Source organism: Helianthus annuus, chromosome 2 (genome assembly GCF_002127325.2).
Source record: "Helianthus annuus cultivar XRQ/B chromosome 2, HanXRQr2.0-SUNRISE, whole genome shotgun sequence".
NCBI lineage: Eukaryota > Viridiplantae > Streptophyta > Magnoliopsida > Asterales > Asteraceae > Helianthus > Helianthus annuus.
This window is the reverse complement of record NC_035434.2, coordinates 54,798,109-54,819,273: the sequence shown is the minus strand read 5'-3', so window position 1 is coordinate 54,819,273 and position 21,165 is coordinate 54,798,109. Positions and strand designations below refer to the sequence as shown.

Genomic DNA, 21,165 nt, shown 5'->3' with positions numbered 1-21,165 from the left:
ATAAAAAACTAATTTTCAACTATGAGACTGTCTTTCTAAAAAATAAAATAAACATAAAAATACACATCCTACAAGAAAACAAAATTCATTGTTGATTACATTTAATGAAGTAGGTTAGTAGAATATTTAATAAAATAAATTACCTTGGCAAGTTAGTTTGTGGTTTCATTCGAATCTACTTTTGCTCCATGTAAATGTATCCATTTCCACTTATCCTTTGCTACTTTTGTTCCATGTCACTCGGATGAGATGAAAAAAAAAAGCATAACTATATTACAACAATGAAACATGTACGTCTCCATCTCTACTGTTTAGTTTATCTTACCTTGGCTTTCGTAATCGTCAACTTCGAAAATGTACTTCATTTCTATAAGTTGAAGTGCTTCGCAAGTTCTGTTGAGAAAAAATATTTTTTTAAGACACTATTCGCGTATTATATAGATATGCTAAAGGGCAGTTGCAACCCCAACTTCCCTCGTTGCCCCACTTTGTTCCTGCTAGTGTTAGTCTGAAACTTATGAAAAGAAATATAAATATTCAGCATGTCTAAACTTTTACCCGTAGTGTTAAAAGTAAAACAAACATTTTCCAGTATTGTTAAAGTAGAACAGACCTTTTGTTCTTTCTTGATCGGGCTGATGTGTTGGTCCTGCTTGGCTACAAAAGCTTTTTTAGAAAGCTAAAATGTGATACATCAAGTGGAGGGGTTTCAATTATATAATAAAATCAACAAAATAAAAATACACTCATGCATGCATGCAACTCTAAAATCGTATAATTTGATGCATTGGTATTGTAAAATTACATAAAAAAGGTCACCTCTTCACTAATCTCTCTCAAACTGACATTTGTAGGGCTGAAACATTGGCCGTAATAAAGGATCTCAACACTTGGGAGTGTTTCTCTGATCAGACTAACTATAAGCCAGTCCTGCTTGGCTTCAGAATCATTGTTAGAAAGCGGAAATGGAAAGTTTCTTAAGTTGCTAATACAATATATATAATATGTATTTTGTCACTTTTGGATCATACACTTAAATTCCGCACCATGTAGAAAATCAGAGTTACCTTGCATGCAAACTCTGCTGTTGAAAATAGGTACTGCATATCACGAAATATGTCTTGTGAGAAATCTGCAGTGTTTGTCTTGGTTATGTGACCAACAAAATGAAATACGTTTTCATGCTCCCTACGTATTTTATGCACATTATGCTTGGAAGTTACGTAGACCGTTATCCCCACTACTTGCTGAAAAGTTGGGCTAACCACCCCTTAGAAGATAACCACCAAAATTGTGGAGATAATAGGTAGGAAAATGTGGAGCTAACCACCCATTAAGGAAACCGCTAATAACCGCTCTGAACCGCCACAATAGCGGTTAATTTTGTGAGTTTAAGTGGCTGAGATTTAATCTCAGCATGATCCGACGGTGGAGATTGATTTCAAAGGTAACTTCCACTTAATGGGTTCCATATATATATATAGGGTAGGGCTAGATAGAAAACCCTATATATATAAAAAACCCGAGAAAACCCAAGCTCCCGACATTTTTTTTTTTTTTTGAAAAAAATAACACATGTAATATACATGTTTTTAAGACTTTTGGGCCAAAAAAATCAAAAAAGCGCCGAAGGGATATTTTTTAAAAAAAAAAAACAAGTTTCAGCAATTTTCAGCGAAATTATGTCTTTTTTGCTTAACACGTGTTAGGAGCTGAAATTTGTTTATTTTTTTAAAAAAAAATCCCTTCGGCGCTTTTTTGTTTTTTTTGGCCCAAAACACTCTAAAACATGTATATTACATGTGTAATTTTTTTCAAAAAAAAAATGTCGGGAGGTTGGGTAAAAATGGCTTCCCATTTGGGTTTCCAGAGTTTTCTAAGAATTTTAGGGTTTTTATCTAGCATTATCCTATATATATATATATATATATATATATATATATATATATATATATATATATATATATATATATATAATTGGCTGGTTGTAAGTTTATAAGGTTCAATTAACATTTAAAAAACTTGCTTTAACTGTTTGATTTACGGTTAAGAAATGGGGTTTAAAGATTCACACTTTACAGTTAAAAACTCGAAACTCTCTATTTTTTTTTTTTTTTTTTTTTTTTTGAACAGCCTACAAATTTATTAAAAAATCAACCGGTCAATCTAACCGATTAACCGGCATGAATACAAGGTCCACCGAAAAACAGAACATTAAGCTCCCATACAATGTAAATAAAAACTACACCAATCTTTCCACGACAAGCCACGACATTAAAAAATCAACCGGTTAAAAACTCGAAACTAACTTTGCAAACTGAACCAGCCGTTTCGATTTAGAATTTTTTAACTCGAAACTAACTTTGTAAACTGAACCAGCCGTTTCAAATTAGATTTGTTTTCTATTTTAGAAGCTAATGATTATGATTTAGGAAAAAAGAAATGATTTCTATTTTGGAAGCTAATGATTATGATTTAGGAAAAAAGAATGACACTAGCTAACCGGACCATTTTTGCCGGTTTAACCACCAATCCACTCCCAATTGATTTGATTTGCTGGTCTACAAAACTTTACACGACATCAAGTACCTTTATCATTTTCAAATGTGTTGATGTCTACCAACTCAAATTTTATTCAATATTCTATTTATTGAATGATTAATCAACTTTGTTCTGCTATCTCAGCAGCCATAATCAAATTGGGTTGATAATGATTTATTTATTTATTTTAATGAAAATACACTTTGTAGGTAAAAATTTAAAGCATTTTAATTTATTTTTTAAATTTCTTTGCATGTGTATCTTATCAATTTTCGGCCCATCGTCATCACCAGTAGGATGGTAAAAAAGCCCAAGCCTGACGGGTATATCTGAAACCTGAAACATACGGGCCCGGTATACCCGAAGCCCAATGGGTATGGGCCGGGTACGGGCTTAAAAAAAGAAAAAAATCGGGTACGGGTATGGTATTTAGTGATACCCGCCCGATACCCGGCCCATTTACTCGAATAATACCCGAAAGTATTATATTATAGATTTCCATATATGAACTTAGTACATGTACTTATTACATTCTCTATAGTCATATGTGGATATGTATTTGGTAGGTGCTTAGTGAACAAATAACTTATTTGTGAGCATATATATTGGATATGGAAGCTATCACCCTTTATTATGTGGATGTTTATGCAATTAGGTGGTCCTGATACAATTACTTAATTAAGTAATCGTTTTGATTTAGTTTGGTATATATGGTCGGAATATGATATGTAAGTTATTAATCATATTTTCATTTGTTATAGTCATTAAAGTAGTAAATTATATAAACATCAAAGTAAAAATTGCACATTTGTCCCGACTGATATTTTTATGAAATTAACGGGTATACCCAATACTCGCGAGTATGCCCGATACCCGACGGGTAACAGCCAAAGTATGGGACAAAGAATTACAACCGGGTACGAGCCTGGAATTAACAATACCTGGCCCATTATCATTCCTAATCAGCAGGTACCGGTCAACCAACCACCGGTCCACCACTATTAATACGTCTAGTCTGTTTCATACATTTATTGCATGTGAAATTGTTTTTTCTGAAAGGTATGTGAAATTGTTGAGTATGTTGTGTTTGTTGTGTTTGTTGTGTATTCGGTGTATTGTGTTATATGTGCCTATTCGGGAAGAATTAATGATGGATTTAGAAATTTAAATTTTTATTTAGCGCATTTTATTTAGCGCATAATATAAAAATGAGTTGGTAAAAAAACAAAAAAAAAAGTGAAAAAATAACATGAAAAGGTTCGTATAACTTGACTAATAATTAAAAGAATAGTAAAAAAAATGAATTTCAATACAATTTAGTTAAACATTTTGGAAGTAAATCCATAAAACTAAACAATAAAATAAGCACCTTTATAAAATTAATATATGATAGTTAGAGAGTTGAATGAACAATGATTAATGTGATGATTCATCATCACAATTGTTTTAATGATGCCACATTATCACTTAGCCTCTCTAATTTTCCCCCTCATCTCCTCATCATATGAACAATCTGATGAATTCATCGATCAATTTCAATCAACTTTCACTCAATTTCTCTCAATATCTCTATGATCAGCACCACACCAGACACCACCACCAGCTCCTCTTTTAATAGCCATCGTCATTGTCACCATGACTACAGTAAGACGTAAAAATGGAATTAAACTATAAATAATTATCCATATAAATTAAATTAAAAATAATAAAAGAATTCAATATAAATAGGAAAAAAGTGTGCTTAACACACCAGGATGCCGAGTCCTACACTCCCTTCAAAAAAAGAGCATCTCATACGAAAGAAGACATTATAGTGCTTGATGAACGATAACTCTTATATGAGAATTCTAACAAAGGCAAGACAATATTCTAACTTCATCCAAAGTCTATCATGGAAGGTATGGGGAGGGTCATCTTTATGGAGATGAGCTGTCACGTAAGATGCCACGTAAGCGGGTGTGAGGATGGACCTAAAGGGGATGGACTTAGGGGTAGGGGATGAACGCTTTTATATATATGTATGTATGTATAGATGTGTGAGGGAGTGAGGCCCGGCTTGGGCGGACGAAGAGGACGCCACTTGGGCGGCGACGGAGCAAGGGGGTGGCAAGGCTGGGGCGGCGGTAAAGGGATGGACATGGGGACGAGCCCCATACCATCCGGTCTCATGACCATAACATAATCTCTGGAGTTTAAAATCTTCTCCGTCCACAAATTTTAAATTTTAAGTCATTATCAGCAATCTTTTAGCGATCTTTTTTCACAATTAAACTACATAGAAATTTTATAGTAACATTTATTATTAGAGAAAATGTCACATAAATGTAACCAAGTTTATTGGGTGTTTTAATTAAGTCATTTAAACTTTAGTTGTCTCTCTAAAATAACTAAACTTTAATTAAATGTTCTAAGACCATGCGTAGTGGTAAGAGTGAATAATGCCCCCACCCTTGGGCGTTTTCCGCCATGTGACAGTCCAGTCAGCAAGGGGCATTATTGGGCGGTTTTTTTTTCTAAAATGGGTGTAGTGGAATGTGGGTATTATGTTAAAAAGGGGTGTAAAGAATTAAATAAAAAAAAACTAACCAAAAAAAGGGGATTGGCCAAGAAAAAGAGGGATGCATATGATTGGTCAACAGTTTTCCATTTTGACGTGATTTAAAAAACGCTTCGGAGCTTTTTTTCGAAAATAACACCCAAAACGCCCAAGGGGGTGGGGCCTTGGCGTGATCAGGCGTGTTTGGGGGCTTTTTTTGAAAAAAAAAAAAACACGTCCACTACGCATGGTCTAATAGTGTATAAGTATCAAGTCATCATGTTACCTTTTTATTTTCTTTAAAAGCTTATATAAATATTATTAATACTAGGTTTATGACGTCGTCGCGTTGCGGCAAACTTCTTTTGTTATTTAGTCTGTGTTTACATGTGTTTTAAAATAACTACGAACGTGTTGCGCACGGAACCGATGACAAGAATAAAAAGAAAATGTAGAAAAAACACGAAAAGAAAATCAACCAAAAGTTGTATGGTAATGATGTTGTTCATATGTAACCCGTGGCCAGAGATGAGCAAATGGTACTGGGTACCGGTACCGAATTTCCTGAACCCAAAGATCTTAAGTACCAATTCGGTACCGACTTTTGGCGTTACTGGTACCGGTTCACTACCGGTGTTTACCTTCATGTACCGGTACCATAACCGGTATCTTCGGTACCAGTACCGATTCGGTATCGGTTGACACCGAGCTCATCCTGCCCCTGAAACTAAAAAAAAAAAAAAAGAAATCATTAAAAGTTGAAGAAAATTAACAAAAAAAAAAATTGTATGATACCGTCGTTGTTCGTACAGTATCCGTGATCAGGGATGAGCAAATAGTACCAGGTAGCAGTACCGAATTTCTCGAACTAAAAGATTTTCAATGTTAATTCGGATCCGACTTTTGACGTTTTTTGTACCAGGCTGGTGCCGGTTTTTACCTTTATCTACCGATACCGAACAGGATCGTATGGGTATTTTCGATACCAATACCGGTTCGATACTGGTTGACACCAAGCTTATCCCAACCCGTGATAAAAAACGTCATTAAAGTTAATAAAAATATGAAAATGTATTCAATTTAACCAGTACCGATTTAATACTGGTGTACCGATTTAATACCGGTAGAAACCAAGGCTATCTCCGCCCATGAAACTAAAAAAATCATTTAAGTTAAGGAAAAAGTATGAAAATCTATTAAGCTTAAAAAGTGAAAAAAATAATTATTATTATAACATCAGAATATAAAAGTATAAAAAAACTATATACAATATTATAATATTAAAGTTACTATTCATTAACTTATGTTTTTAATATGGATAATAACTAGGAAAGCATACCAATGATCTCTTGGTCTAGTAGTTAAGAAGGAAGTGGAAAATTTTGCTTCTCTTGGAGGTCCTGGGTTCAAGTTCAGGCAAGTGGGTTTTAATACTAACTTGATGATACTAAATACTTACTACTAACCCGGTTAGCGATATCCTAACCATACACTATTTAAAAAACAGAAAAAAAAAATAGGAAAGCATATTTTAAATCCTAAAAAACCTGCACCACATTCCATTCCAATCATTCATCATCAAATAGGCATTGATGGCCTTGAAGGCTTCAACGACCATCCTTTTTATTTTAATGCTTATATAAATATGATTAAATATTAGGAAAAGAGTATATTAAAAGTTTTTTCCTCTAAGTTTGCCTCAAATTTCAGGCGCTGTCCTTTACTTTTAAAATTGATTAGTTTTGTCCTTAATGTTTCAAAATCCTGCACGTTATGTCTTTTAGGCCTAAACCAGTTAAAGTTCAATGTTAAATCTGGTCACATAGACCCCACATGAGGGCAAATTTGTCTTTTTACCCTTTCAATAAAAATATTAAATATATATTTATAAAGCTTTATTCTCAGTCACTCTCCCTCACCACTCTCTCTATATCAATCTCTCTTTAAAAACACCACCTACCACCACCATCTACCACCCACAAGCACCGTCTTGTACCATAGCTTTCTACCACCCACCCTCACTAACCTACCCTCTGACCCAGAACCACCGCCACATCCAGACACCACCGTCACATCCAGACACCGCCGCCACATCCAGACACCACCGCCACATCCAGACACCACCGCCACATCTAGACACCGCCGCCACATCCAGACACTGCAGATCTAACTCCACCAGCAGATCTGATCCGATCCGCCTCCCACAACCACTCTTTTCGACCCAGATCTTCGTCAGTGGGTGCCCCGATTCAACTCCACCACCACTGCCGCCATACCCTTCTCTCTCTTCATCCAAATCTGATTTGTATCTAACAGATTTTTGTATCCATTGATGGTAACATACTTGAATTTCAATTGAAGTTGTGCATACAGTAAGTGTTCTAACCCTAAATTTGGGGATTTTTTGTTTGTTCAGAGATTTGGGGATTTTTGTTTGTTCAGATGATTTCGTAGGGGTGGATGTTCAGATTTGGGGATTTTTTGTTTGTTCAGATGATTTCGGTTGAGAGAAAGAGAGGGGGTAATTGATGAATGTTTTTGGTTTTTGGTGATGGTGGATCTAAGGGGTGGATGTTGATGGTGATGTTGGAGACTGTGGAGTGTGATGGTAGGTCAGGCGATGGTGGAGATAGTGGGTGATCGGCGGCAGGTGAGGGTGGGAGGTGGTGGTGGGTCTGCAACTTTTGAAGATGGTGGGGTATTTATTTTAAGTTAATTACATAAATTTCCCTAAAAAACGAAATTACAAAAGTGCCCTCATGTGCCTTGCACATGATCAGATTTAACAAAAAAAATTATCTGGGTTTGCCCTAAAGGAAATAACGTGCAGGATTTTGAAACATTAAGTACAAAACTCATCAATTTTAAAGGTAAATGACAGCGCCTAAAATTTGGGATACACATAAAGGACAAAACTTGTAATTTACTCTTAGGAAAACATATTTTAAATCCAAAAAAACCTGCACCTAGGCATTGATGGCCTTGAAGGCTTCAACGACCTTCAAGATTTCGACCTTCAAGACTTGGATGACCAATCTTCAACCCGTGCAAGCTTTCAATGACCACCGGGTTGGTTTTTTATATTGCAAAACAAGATTTAATTGGGAATCTGAAACCCTCGAATCTGATGACCAGGTTGATCTTTTTTATGTTCTTGGCAATCGAAAACCCTGGACAATATTGGTTTTGATGCAAGAATGATAAATTATAAAGTTAAAGAATTAATAAAAAGTTATATTTCGAAGATCAAACGCTACAAGAGAAGACCAGTTGAAGATGCAAAAGCCTTTGAGAAAGTTGTTTGCATCACACGAGTGAAAATGAAAATGCCAGTTTAAAATTTAATTTATTCTTTTAAAAATTTTAGAATACAACTGGTATTTTTTAGGTTTTTTCATTGAAAATATATGTCTTAATTCCACATCATCCTAACGATTAAAAAAATTATTAAAACCTGACACAACATTGTCCCTACAACCTTCCAGTGGAACACTTGGGCGATCTCTAAGAGTAATATCCTAACTTGGAGAGCTATTCTGGGTAAGTTGCCTACCAAAATGAGGCTTTGGAAAAGAGGAGTTGTGATGCTGATACAGGATAGAAGAAACGAACCATGCCTTTGTGATTTGTTTGCAGGCGAAAGGAATATGGTGGAGCATTTTTGTATGGGTCAGAGTTCCGATGCCAAGTGATGTTAACTCGGTGTCTAGCCCGTTCATAAAAAACCTGACACATCATCATAATAACCTCGTAACCTGATAATTACATAGAATTCGAACAAGAATGAAACTTTAGTGACTTTAGAGAAACAAAAAATATCTCAATAACTTAACTAGAACACTTGTGAAACTTGATTAAATTTCTTTAAATTACCCTTAATAAAACGTGAATAGTATAACAAGTCCTTTTGAGTTTTGTCATATAAAAAAATAGTATAACAATTCCTTTTGAGTTTTGTCATATAAAAAAAATAGCTAAATATAGTATATATAAAGTGGCGGACCCAGGAATTTTTTCATAGGGGTGCGAAACATTTTTAAAAACTTCAGGCCCCAAGGAATATAAATAAAAAATCGGTTCGTATCGGGTCGGTTCGGGTCGAGTCGGGTCATGTAAAACAAAAGAACTTAATTTATATAATCATCAAAAACACGTCAAACCTTGTTACAAACATAATTAAAACGTCGTCCTACGGATTTTCATTTTTTGAAATCTATCCAAAACACCATCTAAACCTACTTTCTTAAGCAACTCTTTCTCTATATAACATATACAACCTTCACTTAAATTCTCATCACCAATCCGATTACGCAAGTATCCACATCAAAGAATCCGGAAGACGTATCAATTTTTCTCTTGAGAAATCGCGCTATAACGTCCCTGCTCATTGTTCCTATCAACAAAAAATCATCAAAAATAACAAAGAAACTTACTTGTGTTTGATCGGCGGTGGTATGGTGGCTGATTACGGTGGTATGTGGCTGCTGACTGTTCACTGTTGTCGCTGTTGATGTTCTGATCGCTGGCGTGCAAAGACGATAAAGAGAGCAGGATAGAAGGGTTTTAGGCTTGTTTATTTTATTTTAGTTTGAAATATTATTGACTTGTTGGGTTTGTTTATTGGGCTAAGACTTAGTAGTGGGCTTGTTAAATGTATTGGGTATTTTGGTTTAGTTATTTAGGTATTAAAAGTAATATAATTTAGGTAGTATTTTTTTATAAAATAAGAATATACTAAAGAATATTTTTAAAATATAAATTGATAACACTTTTTATCTAAGGGGTGCGGACAAAAAATTCCAAGAGGTGCGGACGGAAAATTTCATGGGGTGCGAACGAAAAATTCCAAGGGGTGCGGACGAAATTTTCGACGGAACTTAATACTAATTTTTTTTTTCCCGGGGGTGCGCCAGCCCACCTTGGGCTGGTGTTTGGTCCACCCTTGATAACAAGTCCTTTTGAGTTTTGCCATATAACATGGCATTATTATAAAAAACGTCATTGCATATGAATTATTGACCGGTGGGTAAGTATAAAGCGTATCATATATATATAACTACAAATTTGGATTCTGCTTCATTCACACTCTATGGATTCCAACGCAGAAACACCTCTTCTTACCTCTAAACACATCACAACCAATGCTCATTTCACCGGTGATGCTCAAGATATCCCTCCGATAAATGGAATAAGCGATTTCTTCGTCGAATTCGGAGTTGAATCGAAGAAGCTATGGTACCTTGCAGGCCCCGCAATTTTCACTACTGTTTGTCAATACTCACTCGGAGCCATCACTCAGACGTTCGCTGGTCATGTTGGAACTCTTGATCTCGCAGCGGTTTCGATTGAAAACTCGGTTATTGCCGGGTTTTCGTTGGGGATTATGGTTAGTACATCAACAAACTCTCAACAGAAATCTCAGCAATATATTTGTGATTGATGTAATCGTTTTTTTTATTTTTTTTTTATTTATTTTAGAACCCTAACTCGCACCCTAATTGAGTTGGTTTTTTCAAAAAACGAATAAATTAATAAGGTGTTTGCGAATGCTAAAAGTGCTTTTTATTTTAACTTTTTGAGTAAATTACTTTTTAAGTTCATGTGTTGTAGTGGTTTTAACCATTTAAGTCTAAAATCAAAAAGTTTAACGCCTTGAAGTCCTTGACCACTCATTTTATAACGTTTTGAGTTCCTGTGTTTTAGTAATTTTAACTACATGAGTCCAAAATCAAAAGTACAAGTGTGAAAAAATGGACTCAAAACGTTATAAAATGAGTGGTTAGGGACTCAGGGCGTTAAATTTTTTGATTTTGGACTCAAGTGGTTAAAAACACTAAAACACAGGGACTCAAAAAGTAATTTACTCTAACCTTTTTATTGCACCCTGAATTGAGTTTGAAAATAACTTATTAATTTATTGGTTTTTTCAAAAAATTAATAAGTTAAAAAGGTGTTTGGCAATGCTAAAACTTTTTGTTTTAACTTTTTTATTAGAAGTAAAAAATTGTTTTTTAAAAGCTACAAAATTCTTGCTTCTTAAATAGCTTTTGATTTAATCATTAAATCTATACTCCCTTTAAAACAGTAACTAAATATAAAAACTTATTTTATCATTTTTGATCTTTTTACCCTTTTTTTACTACAAAAGTTGAACCAAAACTTTTTTAAAAACTCTCCCTAAAAGTCATAAGTTAATAATCATTTTGAAAAAAAAAAACCAATTTTAGAGTTAAAATAAGCAATAATTGATTTGTGATTGGTGAAACTCTTTTTACTTTTGAATTATTTTACAATCGCAAAAACATTTAAATCTACTTCTGAATCAACACCAATATCTAATAATTTGTGAATAATGACAGTCTTTTTTATGTTTTAATTTATTTTAGAACTACTAACTCACACACCTTCTATATCTATTTCTAATCTTGTTTTGTGAATGATAAAACTCATTTTACTTTTTAACTTATTATAAAACCGTTTACTCACACACTCTCTAAACCTACTTCTAACTCTACACCAATGTACAACTGAACTATAACAGGTCGGAATGGGTAGCGCGTTGGAGACGCTATGCGGGCAAGCATACGGAGCCGGGCAATTAGACATGTTAGGAATCTATATGCAAAGGTCATGGATCATCTTATTCGTCACAGGTCTAATCATGATGTTCCTCTACATATTCGCAACCCCGTTACTCCTCTTAATAGGACAAACCGAAGCCATATCACACGCGGCCGGTAAGATGGCGTTGTGGATGATTCCACAGCTGTTCGCGTACGCCGCGAACTACCCGATCGCTAAGTTTCTACAGGCGCAGAGTAAGATCATGGTCATGTCTTACATATCCGGTGTAGCATTGGTTATTCATACCGTGTTTAGCTGGCTGTTTATGTTGAAGTTGGGCTGGGGGTTGTGGGGTGGAGCCCTTGTGCTTAATTTTTCTTGGTGGTTCATGGTGGTGGCTCAGATGGTTTATATTATGAGTGGGACATGTGGTCAGGCTTGGTCTGGGTTCAGTTGGGCGGCTTTTAGCAATTTGTGGGGATTCGTTAAACTTTCGTTTGCATCTGCTATAATGCTTTGGTATGTGGAATTATCGTGTTACCCTCCTCCTTATCGTTACATTTTTTTTTTTTAAATTTTAAGGTTCTCACCATTATCACATCCTTAAAATCTTATTTTCACAATCCTATAGAGTTACATGGGTCGTATAACTGATTGTTAAACAAAAAAAATTGTCAGATGATGTTTTTTTTTTGTCTCCATGTATACGGGCCCTATACAATGTTATACGACCTATATAATGTTATATGACCCAAATCTCATATAATGTATACGACCCGTATAATGTTATACAGCCCGTATAGAATGTTTATACGACCTAATATTTTCTCCATCTATACGAGACGTATAACATTATACGTCCCAAAATTTGTCATGTCAGATTATTCTATACGGACCATATAACGTTATATGGCCTGTATACAGAGTGTGAAATTAAGATTTTAGGGTGTGAGATTATTAGGAGTTTTTTTTTAATGAGAACAATTATTCCAGTTTATTGATGGAAATTTGGCCCAATATAATATATCCTATAAAAGGAAAGAGGAGTTCGATTTGATTTTCTCAACACGTTGGCTAGGGGTGTTCGTAACCGCTGATATTGATTGATCTGTCGAAATTCGACCGGTTTGGAATAAATACGGCCGGGTTTACGGTTCAGTTTTAGTTTTAACGGTTTAATGATTTACGATTTGGAACGTGAAACGGGTTGCTTAATAATTAATATTTTGTTTTTTTTTTTTTTCGTTTTTGAAATGTAAATATAATATTTACGAAAAATTCTTATGATTTTTAAAATTACTCTTTTGAAAAGAAAAATTCTTTAAAACCGTAAACCTTTTAACCAAACAATCAGAGCGTGAAAGCCGACAGGTTAATTTTGTTTTCTTTAAACCGTAGTTAGTTGTTCAGAACAAAATTCCGATCAAAACATGTTGAACCAAACCGTAAAACTCCCCATGTAACACCTACTAAAAAGTAAAAATTATTTTTACGGTATAATGTTTATTTTATTTTCACCAGCCTTATATAATTTATCCAAAATTATATTTTCAGCTTGGAGACATGGTATTTTATGGCGTTGGTACTTTTTGCCGGATATCTAAAGAATGCTGAAATTGCAGTCGATGCACTCTCCATATGGTTAGTATTATTATTCTTTTTGTATATTTTTTTAAATATATTAGGAGGCTTATAATTAAGATAAATATTAAAATAAAGTAAATAAACCATAGTTTTAAATATTTATTTATTAAAAGCTGACTTAAGTAAGTTAAGTTAAAAGATATTTAATATGGTTTTGTGGCCATAAATGTAACACTAAACCATGGAAAGAGAAATTATTGTCTTGAGCCTATCTAGTCAATTTGTGCCTTGTAACATTACTAAAACTTATCATGAAAATGAGTTGTCATTAAACGTGGTTGTTATTTTTCCTTTTTTTGAACGGTTGTTTGTTTTTCTAGATTGATAATTTTAATGGTGTAGAGTTTGTGTTCCTCTTGAAACTATATATGTGGTGTTCGGATTTAATAGCATAACCCATCAACTTGTTCACCATCCCAGGCCGGCCCATAGCAAGTGCCGGGTGAACGATTGTTCTGGATCCAAATTGAAATAAGGCCCGAAAATATATATATAGAGGCCGGTTATTGTATAAATTGCCTTAACGTACGTTGCGTACCAGATGCAGTATCAACATGCGATTTTTGTTTTTTTTTTTTCAGCAACATGCGATTTTTTTTAACATGCGAAATTATTTTTTTTAACATGTGATCTTTGGTTTTTTTCAATATGCGAGATTTCCTTTCTGGGTTTATAACATGCGAACTTGCCATAACGTATACTTCGTACGTTACGGCATTTTGTACGATACACCTTTTCTATATGTATATATATTTAAAAAAAATTGTATGTTTTTAAAGAAAAAAAACTTAAAGGGCTTGGATTTATGAACGAAAAACGTTAAAGCCCAACTATTTTTAGGGGTGTTCATCGAATCGAATATCGAATTTTCGAATTATTCGAATAATTTTTATTTTTCCTTGAATTCGTGTTCGATTCGAATTCGATTAAAATATACCAAATTCGATTCGAATTCGTATTCGAATAAAAAACCCAATTCGTATTCGATTAAAAATTCGAACTCGAATAAATTCAATTTGATTTAGATTCTTTAAAAACATATAAAAAACTATCAAAATGAAAAATAAATTTTAAAGCAACCATAAAGTACGATATCATATTAAAACAGTTCCAAATAAAAATATTACAAGAAGTCGGGAATAACCACTCCACAAAAAAAAAACAGTTCCAAATAAAGTATCATAAATCTAAAATTCAAAATGAGAAGTCAGGAATAACCACTCCACATTACAAGTTAAAATATTTTTAGGGTTAGAAATCTATTGATAGATTTGTTACTTAGGTTTTAGTTATGGGCTATGTAATTAGTTTGATAATGGGTAATTTTACTACTTGGAATAAATATTGAAAATAATTTGTAGTATAGCTTAATAAAAGTTATATATGTATTATATATAAAAATAATAAATAAAAATGTTTATTTTTTATTCGAATTTCGAATCGAATCGAATTTGAAATTGTAAATTCGTATTTGATTCGTATTCGATTTATTTGACTCGAATTGAATCGAATTCGAATTCGAATTCCTATAATCGAAACGAATTCTTGATAATCGAATCGAATTTAAACGAATTTCGAATTTTTCGAATTCGAAACGAATTCTGCGCACCCCTAACTATTTTTGCCAATGAAATTCAGAAGCCCAATTATTTTAGTGTGTAATGGAATAATGACTTGGCCCAAATCAATAAACAAACATAATGATTAATAAATAGGGTCCAAATTTTTTAATCTCGCACATGACCGATTTTTTTTTTTTTTTGTGATTTTCGGAGACGGCCCTATACCATCCGTTTAACTTATTTATTACACACAGCTTGTTTGTGACCCTTTGTTTTGTTAGATAAAAGGGTTATACCATGTACGTTTACATGATTTTAAATTTGTCTGATTTAAGATTGATGTCTTTCACATAAAAAAATATACAAGTCAGTTTCAGTTTTATCAATACAATCTCTAACCCCACAAAATTTTCATCTCTACACTCCCACACTTCAACTTTCCCTCGGTATCCCTTTTTCTCTCCTCGTCAAACACAAAAAACCACGGTGACTTTGCAAGAAAACCTAACAGATTTTTCTATCTCTCCAACCTTTAAACTTTTGTCATGTCAAAAAGAGTTTGGAAAAACAAACCTTTTTATCAACAAATATTTTCACTAAATATAAATAATGATACATAACGCGATACCATATCGCGTAAATGATAAAAAAAATGTTTTTGAGCAAAATAGATGACTTTCATACTAAACAAATAGTTTACTCTTAAGTTTTAACATTGTTATATAGATATAAACATACAAAAAACGTGATTTTCTCACTTTATGATGTCCCCTCATAACACAAATCATGTCCAATCTTTGGGTATAACAACCATACCCAGTAAATCCTACAAATAACAAGCTACTTATAGGGTCTGGGGAGTGTGGGATGTAGACAGACCTTGCCTCTATCCCTAGGGATAGAGAGACTGTTTCCAGAGAGACCCTCGCCTCCAAAACGAACAACATACCAACACACCAAGTCAAAGAATATAAGATTTAAATATTATTTGACTTATAAGATTTAAATATTATTCACCCTACAATAATTTAAAACTTGCAACATAAATACATAATAACTAAATATTTAACCACTTTTAACGAAATTATGCAGCACAAACATTCTTGGGTGGGCAGTTATGGTAGCAATCGGATTCAATGCAGCTGTCAGGTAAGTTTTACAATTATTTTTCTTTCAATTAAAGCCATATTTATAATTAAATTAAAAAATATAAGTAATAATAATAATAGTAATATTACTATTACTAATTCTAATAATAGTAGTATTAGTAATAATAATAATATTATGTAACATTTTGCAATGTAGTGTAAGGGTGTCCAATGAACTAGGAGCAGCCCATCCAAGAACCGCGAAATTCTCTGTGGTGGTGGTGGTGATCTTCTCATTTATCGTCGGTGTTCTATTGGCCATCCTTCTGACCATTTTCCGGCATCAATATCCAGCCATATTTGCCAACAATTTAGAAGTTCAACAAGCAGTTTACGCTCTTACTCCATTGCTAGCAGTCTGCCTCATCATTAACAATATTCAACCCGCACTTTCTGGTATGCATATAATCCCCAACAATTATTATAGTTTTCACCATAATTTGTTGATTAATATTTATTTTCTTTTGGAAAATGCAGGGGTGGCAATCGGGGCGGGATGGCAAGCTGCGATTGCTTATATAAATATTGCATGCTACTACATTTTTGGTGTTCCTTTGGGACTAAGTTTGGGATTTGCACTAAATTGGGGTGTGAAGGTGTGATCTTTATACTCATTCATGTTGTATGTTATTCATTAGTGACTATAACCAGTGGTGGAGCTTGATTAAAAGTTCCTGGGGCGGAAAGTTATGGGCCCCAATTTATATATTGTATAAATATTTAGGCAAAATAATTGGGGGGAGGGGGGCAATCCTTTATAATTTTAAAATTTTCGGACGAAAAAACAGAAATTTTACACTTCTAACCAAAACATTCGGGGGGGGGGGGGCTCCCCCGGGTTTCCACTAAGCTCCGTCCCTAACTATAACCATATATATCTAATATAATGAATGTTGTAGGGTATATGGATGGGCATGTTAACAGGAACAGTGGTGCAAACCATTATCTTGATTTGGATTTGTGTTAGAACCAACTGGGAGAAAGAGGTACTTTTCACTCTAATTACTTATCTTGATCGAAAACTTTTAAAATCGAGTCGTCGTTAAAAACAGATTTCGATATATTGATATGTTTTTTTGGACATGATTGTAGGCATCTATGGCTGAAGAGAGAATTAGAAAATGGTCAGGTCAAAAGAGGATTGTGGAAGAGCAATAAAGGGTTATTGTAACCTAATTGAGTTATTATATTTGATGTTATTGGTTGATGGGTTGTCTTATTTTTGCTGAAATTGCATTTTAAGAGGGGTTAACCTTTGCTTGGGATTCAAAAATGTATTCAAGTTTTATGTAGCATTCATCGTAATCCAAGAAAGAAAATTCATCAAGGAAAATAGCAGGGAGGATGGTGTTCCCCAAATATTAATTGAACATGTGATATTTCGTATTTAGAACAAAAAGGCATGTGACATGTTGTATTATTAGTACATCTGGAGTGGTAAAGTTCTATAAGGTTATGTGATAAGTGGTAAAATATGTAAGAGAAAGGGGTTATATAACTTAGGGTGTAAGGGACACTCCTCTCTTAGGAGAGTCCCCTCTCTTACACACACCCAATCAGGACGCATCATGTCAACTTCCCTCTTAACTCCCTTCACACCCTCAATTTGATGGCGGCACTCCTCTCTTGGGGGACTTGTTTTTTTATTTTTTTAATTAAGAAAATATTTTTATAAAAAGTAAAACATAATTGCATAAAATAAAAAACTACTTCCACATTATATTCATCATCGCCGGTGTCATCTTCATAGTCGCCCAAATTTTGAGTTTCGGGCACTACTTCCTCGTCCTCGTTCCTTAGATTTTTTCTTGGCTTCGCGGGATTGGTTCTCCATTGCTCGGTTTGGCTTTGGGTTGTATTTGATAGATTTTTAGAGTATAAGTTTGAGAATGGGTGTGGTAAAAAATTAGATTGAAGTTGGTTATTTATATTGGTTAAAATTGAATTTTTTTTTAAACATTTGACCGTTGCCCAACGTTAAAATCTCGATCCTTGTGCAATTTCTTGTGCGGTGAACATACACCGATCTTGGTCCCCGATTTGCCTCACTGCGGGGATGGCGGCGGTGTTCCCGCTCGGGGACTTGGGTCACCGCTTGCCTCCCCGCATAGTGCCCCGTGCACCCTTAGTGGAAGGTTCAAATGAGAAGAAAAATTTTGTAAGAATAAAAAGAATAAGTTTTAAACTAATAGAAATGCTTCATTTACTTCATTTAATATGTGTATTTAATGTTATTAATAAGGGTATATATGTAAATTTCTAATTGCAATTAATTAGTAACTAATTAAACTTGTAACTCATTTTTAAATATACTCTTTTAATAAAATAATTTAGGGTGAAGAACAATTTTCGACATGTGTAGGATAAATTGTAGTATATGTGTAGGATAAATTCTTAAATGTGTATGATAAATTTAGATATGCGTAGGGTAAATTTCGGTAAGTGTAAGATACATGTATGATAAATTTTGAAATGTGTAGGATAAAATGTTTTTTTTTTATTAATTAGAGATAACATAATTAATGGGAGGAGTTATAAACTATTTAATGTTTTACAATTATGCCCTTTCTTCTTTTTATTCTCATATAAAATTTCTTCTCAAATGAACCGTCCCCATATAACTTAAGCGTGTAGTGGAAATGAGGGTTATCAGGGGCGTACCCACCTATAGCCCAAGGTGGGTGGGCGCACCCCTTGAACAAAAAAAATAGTGCTAAATTCCCGGTAAAATCCCGACCGTGCCCCTTGAAAATTTTCGTCTACACCCCTTGGAAATTTTCGACCGCCCCACTTAAGAAAGAAATCTTATGAATTTATTAAAAAAATATGTAAACACTGATTTTTTTTTAAAAATACAACCTAATTAACTTTCCACTTAACTACTTAACTTTCACTTAACCCAATTAAATGTCTCTTAACCTTTAGAACAATAAACACTCCATAACCCAAGCCCAACCCAACCTAATAATCTAATTTGAACTAAAATATAATAACCCAACCCTACGGGTGTTCAAAACTATCCGTAGGGGGGCATTTTACATATGTTTATAACAGCGTTTGACGTGTTTTTGATGATTATATAAATTTTAGCTTGATGTTATTTTGTTTTACTTGACCCGATCCGAACCGACCCGATATGAACCGATTTTTTTATATACCTAGGTATCTAAAATCTTTAAAAGTATTCTGCACCTCGATGAAAAATTTTCTGAGTCTGCCACTGGGAGTTATATAACATGTATATATATATGGAGCCGCTAAAATGAAAACCACCTCCAGTTGTAAGAACCACGAGAACCACTTTCCACCAATCATATTTTGCCAACAAAAAGGGTAGTTTGGTCATTTACCCCATATGTCAAATCTGACCTTCTCTCTTCATTTATATCCCACCTTCTCTCTCTTCCTTTAAAGTTGCAGACCTCCTTTGATATTCGAAACTTTCTTTTCACTCCATCTCTCATATCTCTCTTTCTCTCTTGAAATACCTCACCACCATCATCTTCCTCACCTTTCAGACCTTTGAACCCCACACACTAACTGATGAAGCTTTTGAAACTCATCCCTCTAACTGATGAAGAATTTGAAACTCATCCCTCTCGGGACATCACCACCGCCGACATTCGCCGCCCCCTTCATCCTCTCCATCTTTTCCCGTCCGGCGACATCACCACCGCCGCCATCATCATCGCTGCGATGAGTTGTGGTGTTATGTTGTTCTCTGCTTCTTCTGCTTGAAGCCGTTGCCGACAAGATTCACATCGAGGATGGTGTGGGGTTGCGGTGGCGGTGGGTTTGGTGGTGTGGGGAGGTGGTGGCCGAGCCGGTGAAGCCGGATGCAGGTTTGAATTTTGTGGGTTTGAATTTTGGTTTGATCTGTTAAAAATTGTGGGTTTGAATTTTTTGTGGGTTTAGAACTGTTGTTATTTGATTTGTTGGTTTTGATCTGTTGGTGCTTTTTGATCTGTTTGTGGGTTTTTGCTAGGTTTTGTTGGTGCTTTTTGCTAGATTCGAACACTGATTTTTTGGATAGTGATTTCGAATCACAACCGTAATTTTGAATGTTTTGGATAGTGATTTTTGGATAGTGATTTTTGGATAGTGATTTTTGGTGATTTGTGAATTTTTTGAATGTTTGAACAGGTTACCTTTTGCTGGGTTTTGTTTGAACAGATATCGAAATCAATGCATGGATACCTTTTGATTATGTGGGTTTTGATATGGCCGATTTGGGCGGCGATGATGAAAAAAAACGTAAATTTAGATGACGATGGCGCGACAAGGATGGCGGAGGGTAGGTTTTTTGAACCTGCAACCCCACTTTTACAGCCTTTTTGATTATCGGATAATCTGAGCCAAACCCCTTTTTTTTCGAAATACACTTTGTTTTGATGTTGTTGGTTCCCCCCCCCCAGTCGATGATGATAACAATATATCTGAGACACTTCCCGAGTTTGCGATTTATGGGTGCGTTCGTTTTTGCGTAAAAAAAATTTTGTAAAAAAAAAATTAAACCGTAAACTTTTTAACGTAAATCGTAAACTTTTTAACGTAAAACGTAAAAACGTGAAGCGTAAAAAGTTTACGTAAAACGTAAACGTAAAACGTAAATCGTAAAAAGTTTTACGTAAAACGTAAAAAGTAAAAAGTTTTACGTAAAACGTAAAAAGTTTTACGTAAAACGTAAAAAGTAAAATTTTTAACGTAAAACGTAAAAAGTTTACCGTAAAACTTAAAATGTAAAAAGTCTAAAAAGGTTAACGTAAAACGTAAAAAGTGTAAAAACGGCGCGTAAAACCGGGAATAAAAAACCGCACGTAAAAACCCGGTCGCAAAAACGGCGTGAAAAAAACGGGGCGTAAAAAACGGCGCGTAAAACGGGCCGTATAAACGGCGCGTTAAAACGGGGCGCTAAAACGGCGCGTTAAAACGGGGCGTAAAAAATGGGGCGCAAAAACGGCTTGTAAAAAACGTGACGTAAAAAACGACGCGACAAAAAACGGCGCCTAAAACCGGGCTTAAAAAACGGCACTTAAAAACTACGGTCGCAAAAACGGCGTGAAAAAACGGAGCGTAAAACGGGTCGTAAAAAAACGCGCGTAAAAAACGGGTGGTAAAAAAACGCGCGTAAAATTTTTTTTATAAAAAAATCAGATTTCAAAATATTTGT

General features: G+C 34.4%; 1 protein-coding gene across 1 annotated transcript; it reads left to right on the top strand.

Moving 5' to 3' along the window:
- The first annotated feature begins 10,082 nt into the window (after nt 1–10,082).
- LOC110915411 (protein DETOXIFICATION 31) lies at nt 10,083–17,328 on the top strand. Its single transcript, XM_022160113.2, has 8 exons — nt 10,083–10,463; nt 11,619–12,160; nt 13,196–13,282; nt 15,940–15,996; nt 16,153–16,391; nt 16,473–16,591; nt 16,895–16,981; nt 17,088–17,328. Exons 1-8 carry the CDS (start codon nt 10,167–10,169, stop codon nt 17,151–17,153), a joined length of 1,494 nt encoding a protein of 497 aa, XP_022015805.1. The 5' UTR covers nt 10,083–10,166; the 3' UTR covers nt 17,154–17,328.
- The last annotated feature ends 3,837 nt before the right edge of the window (nt 17,329–21,165 follow it).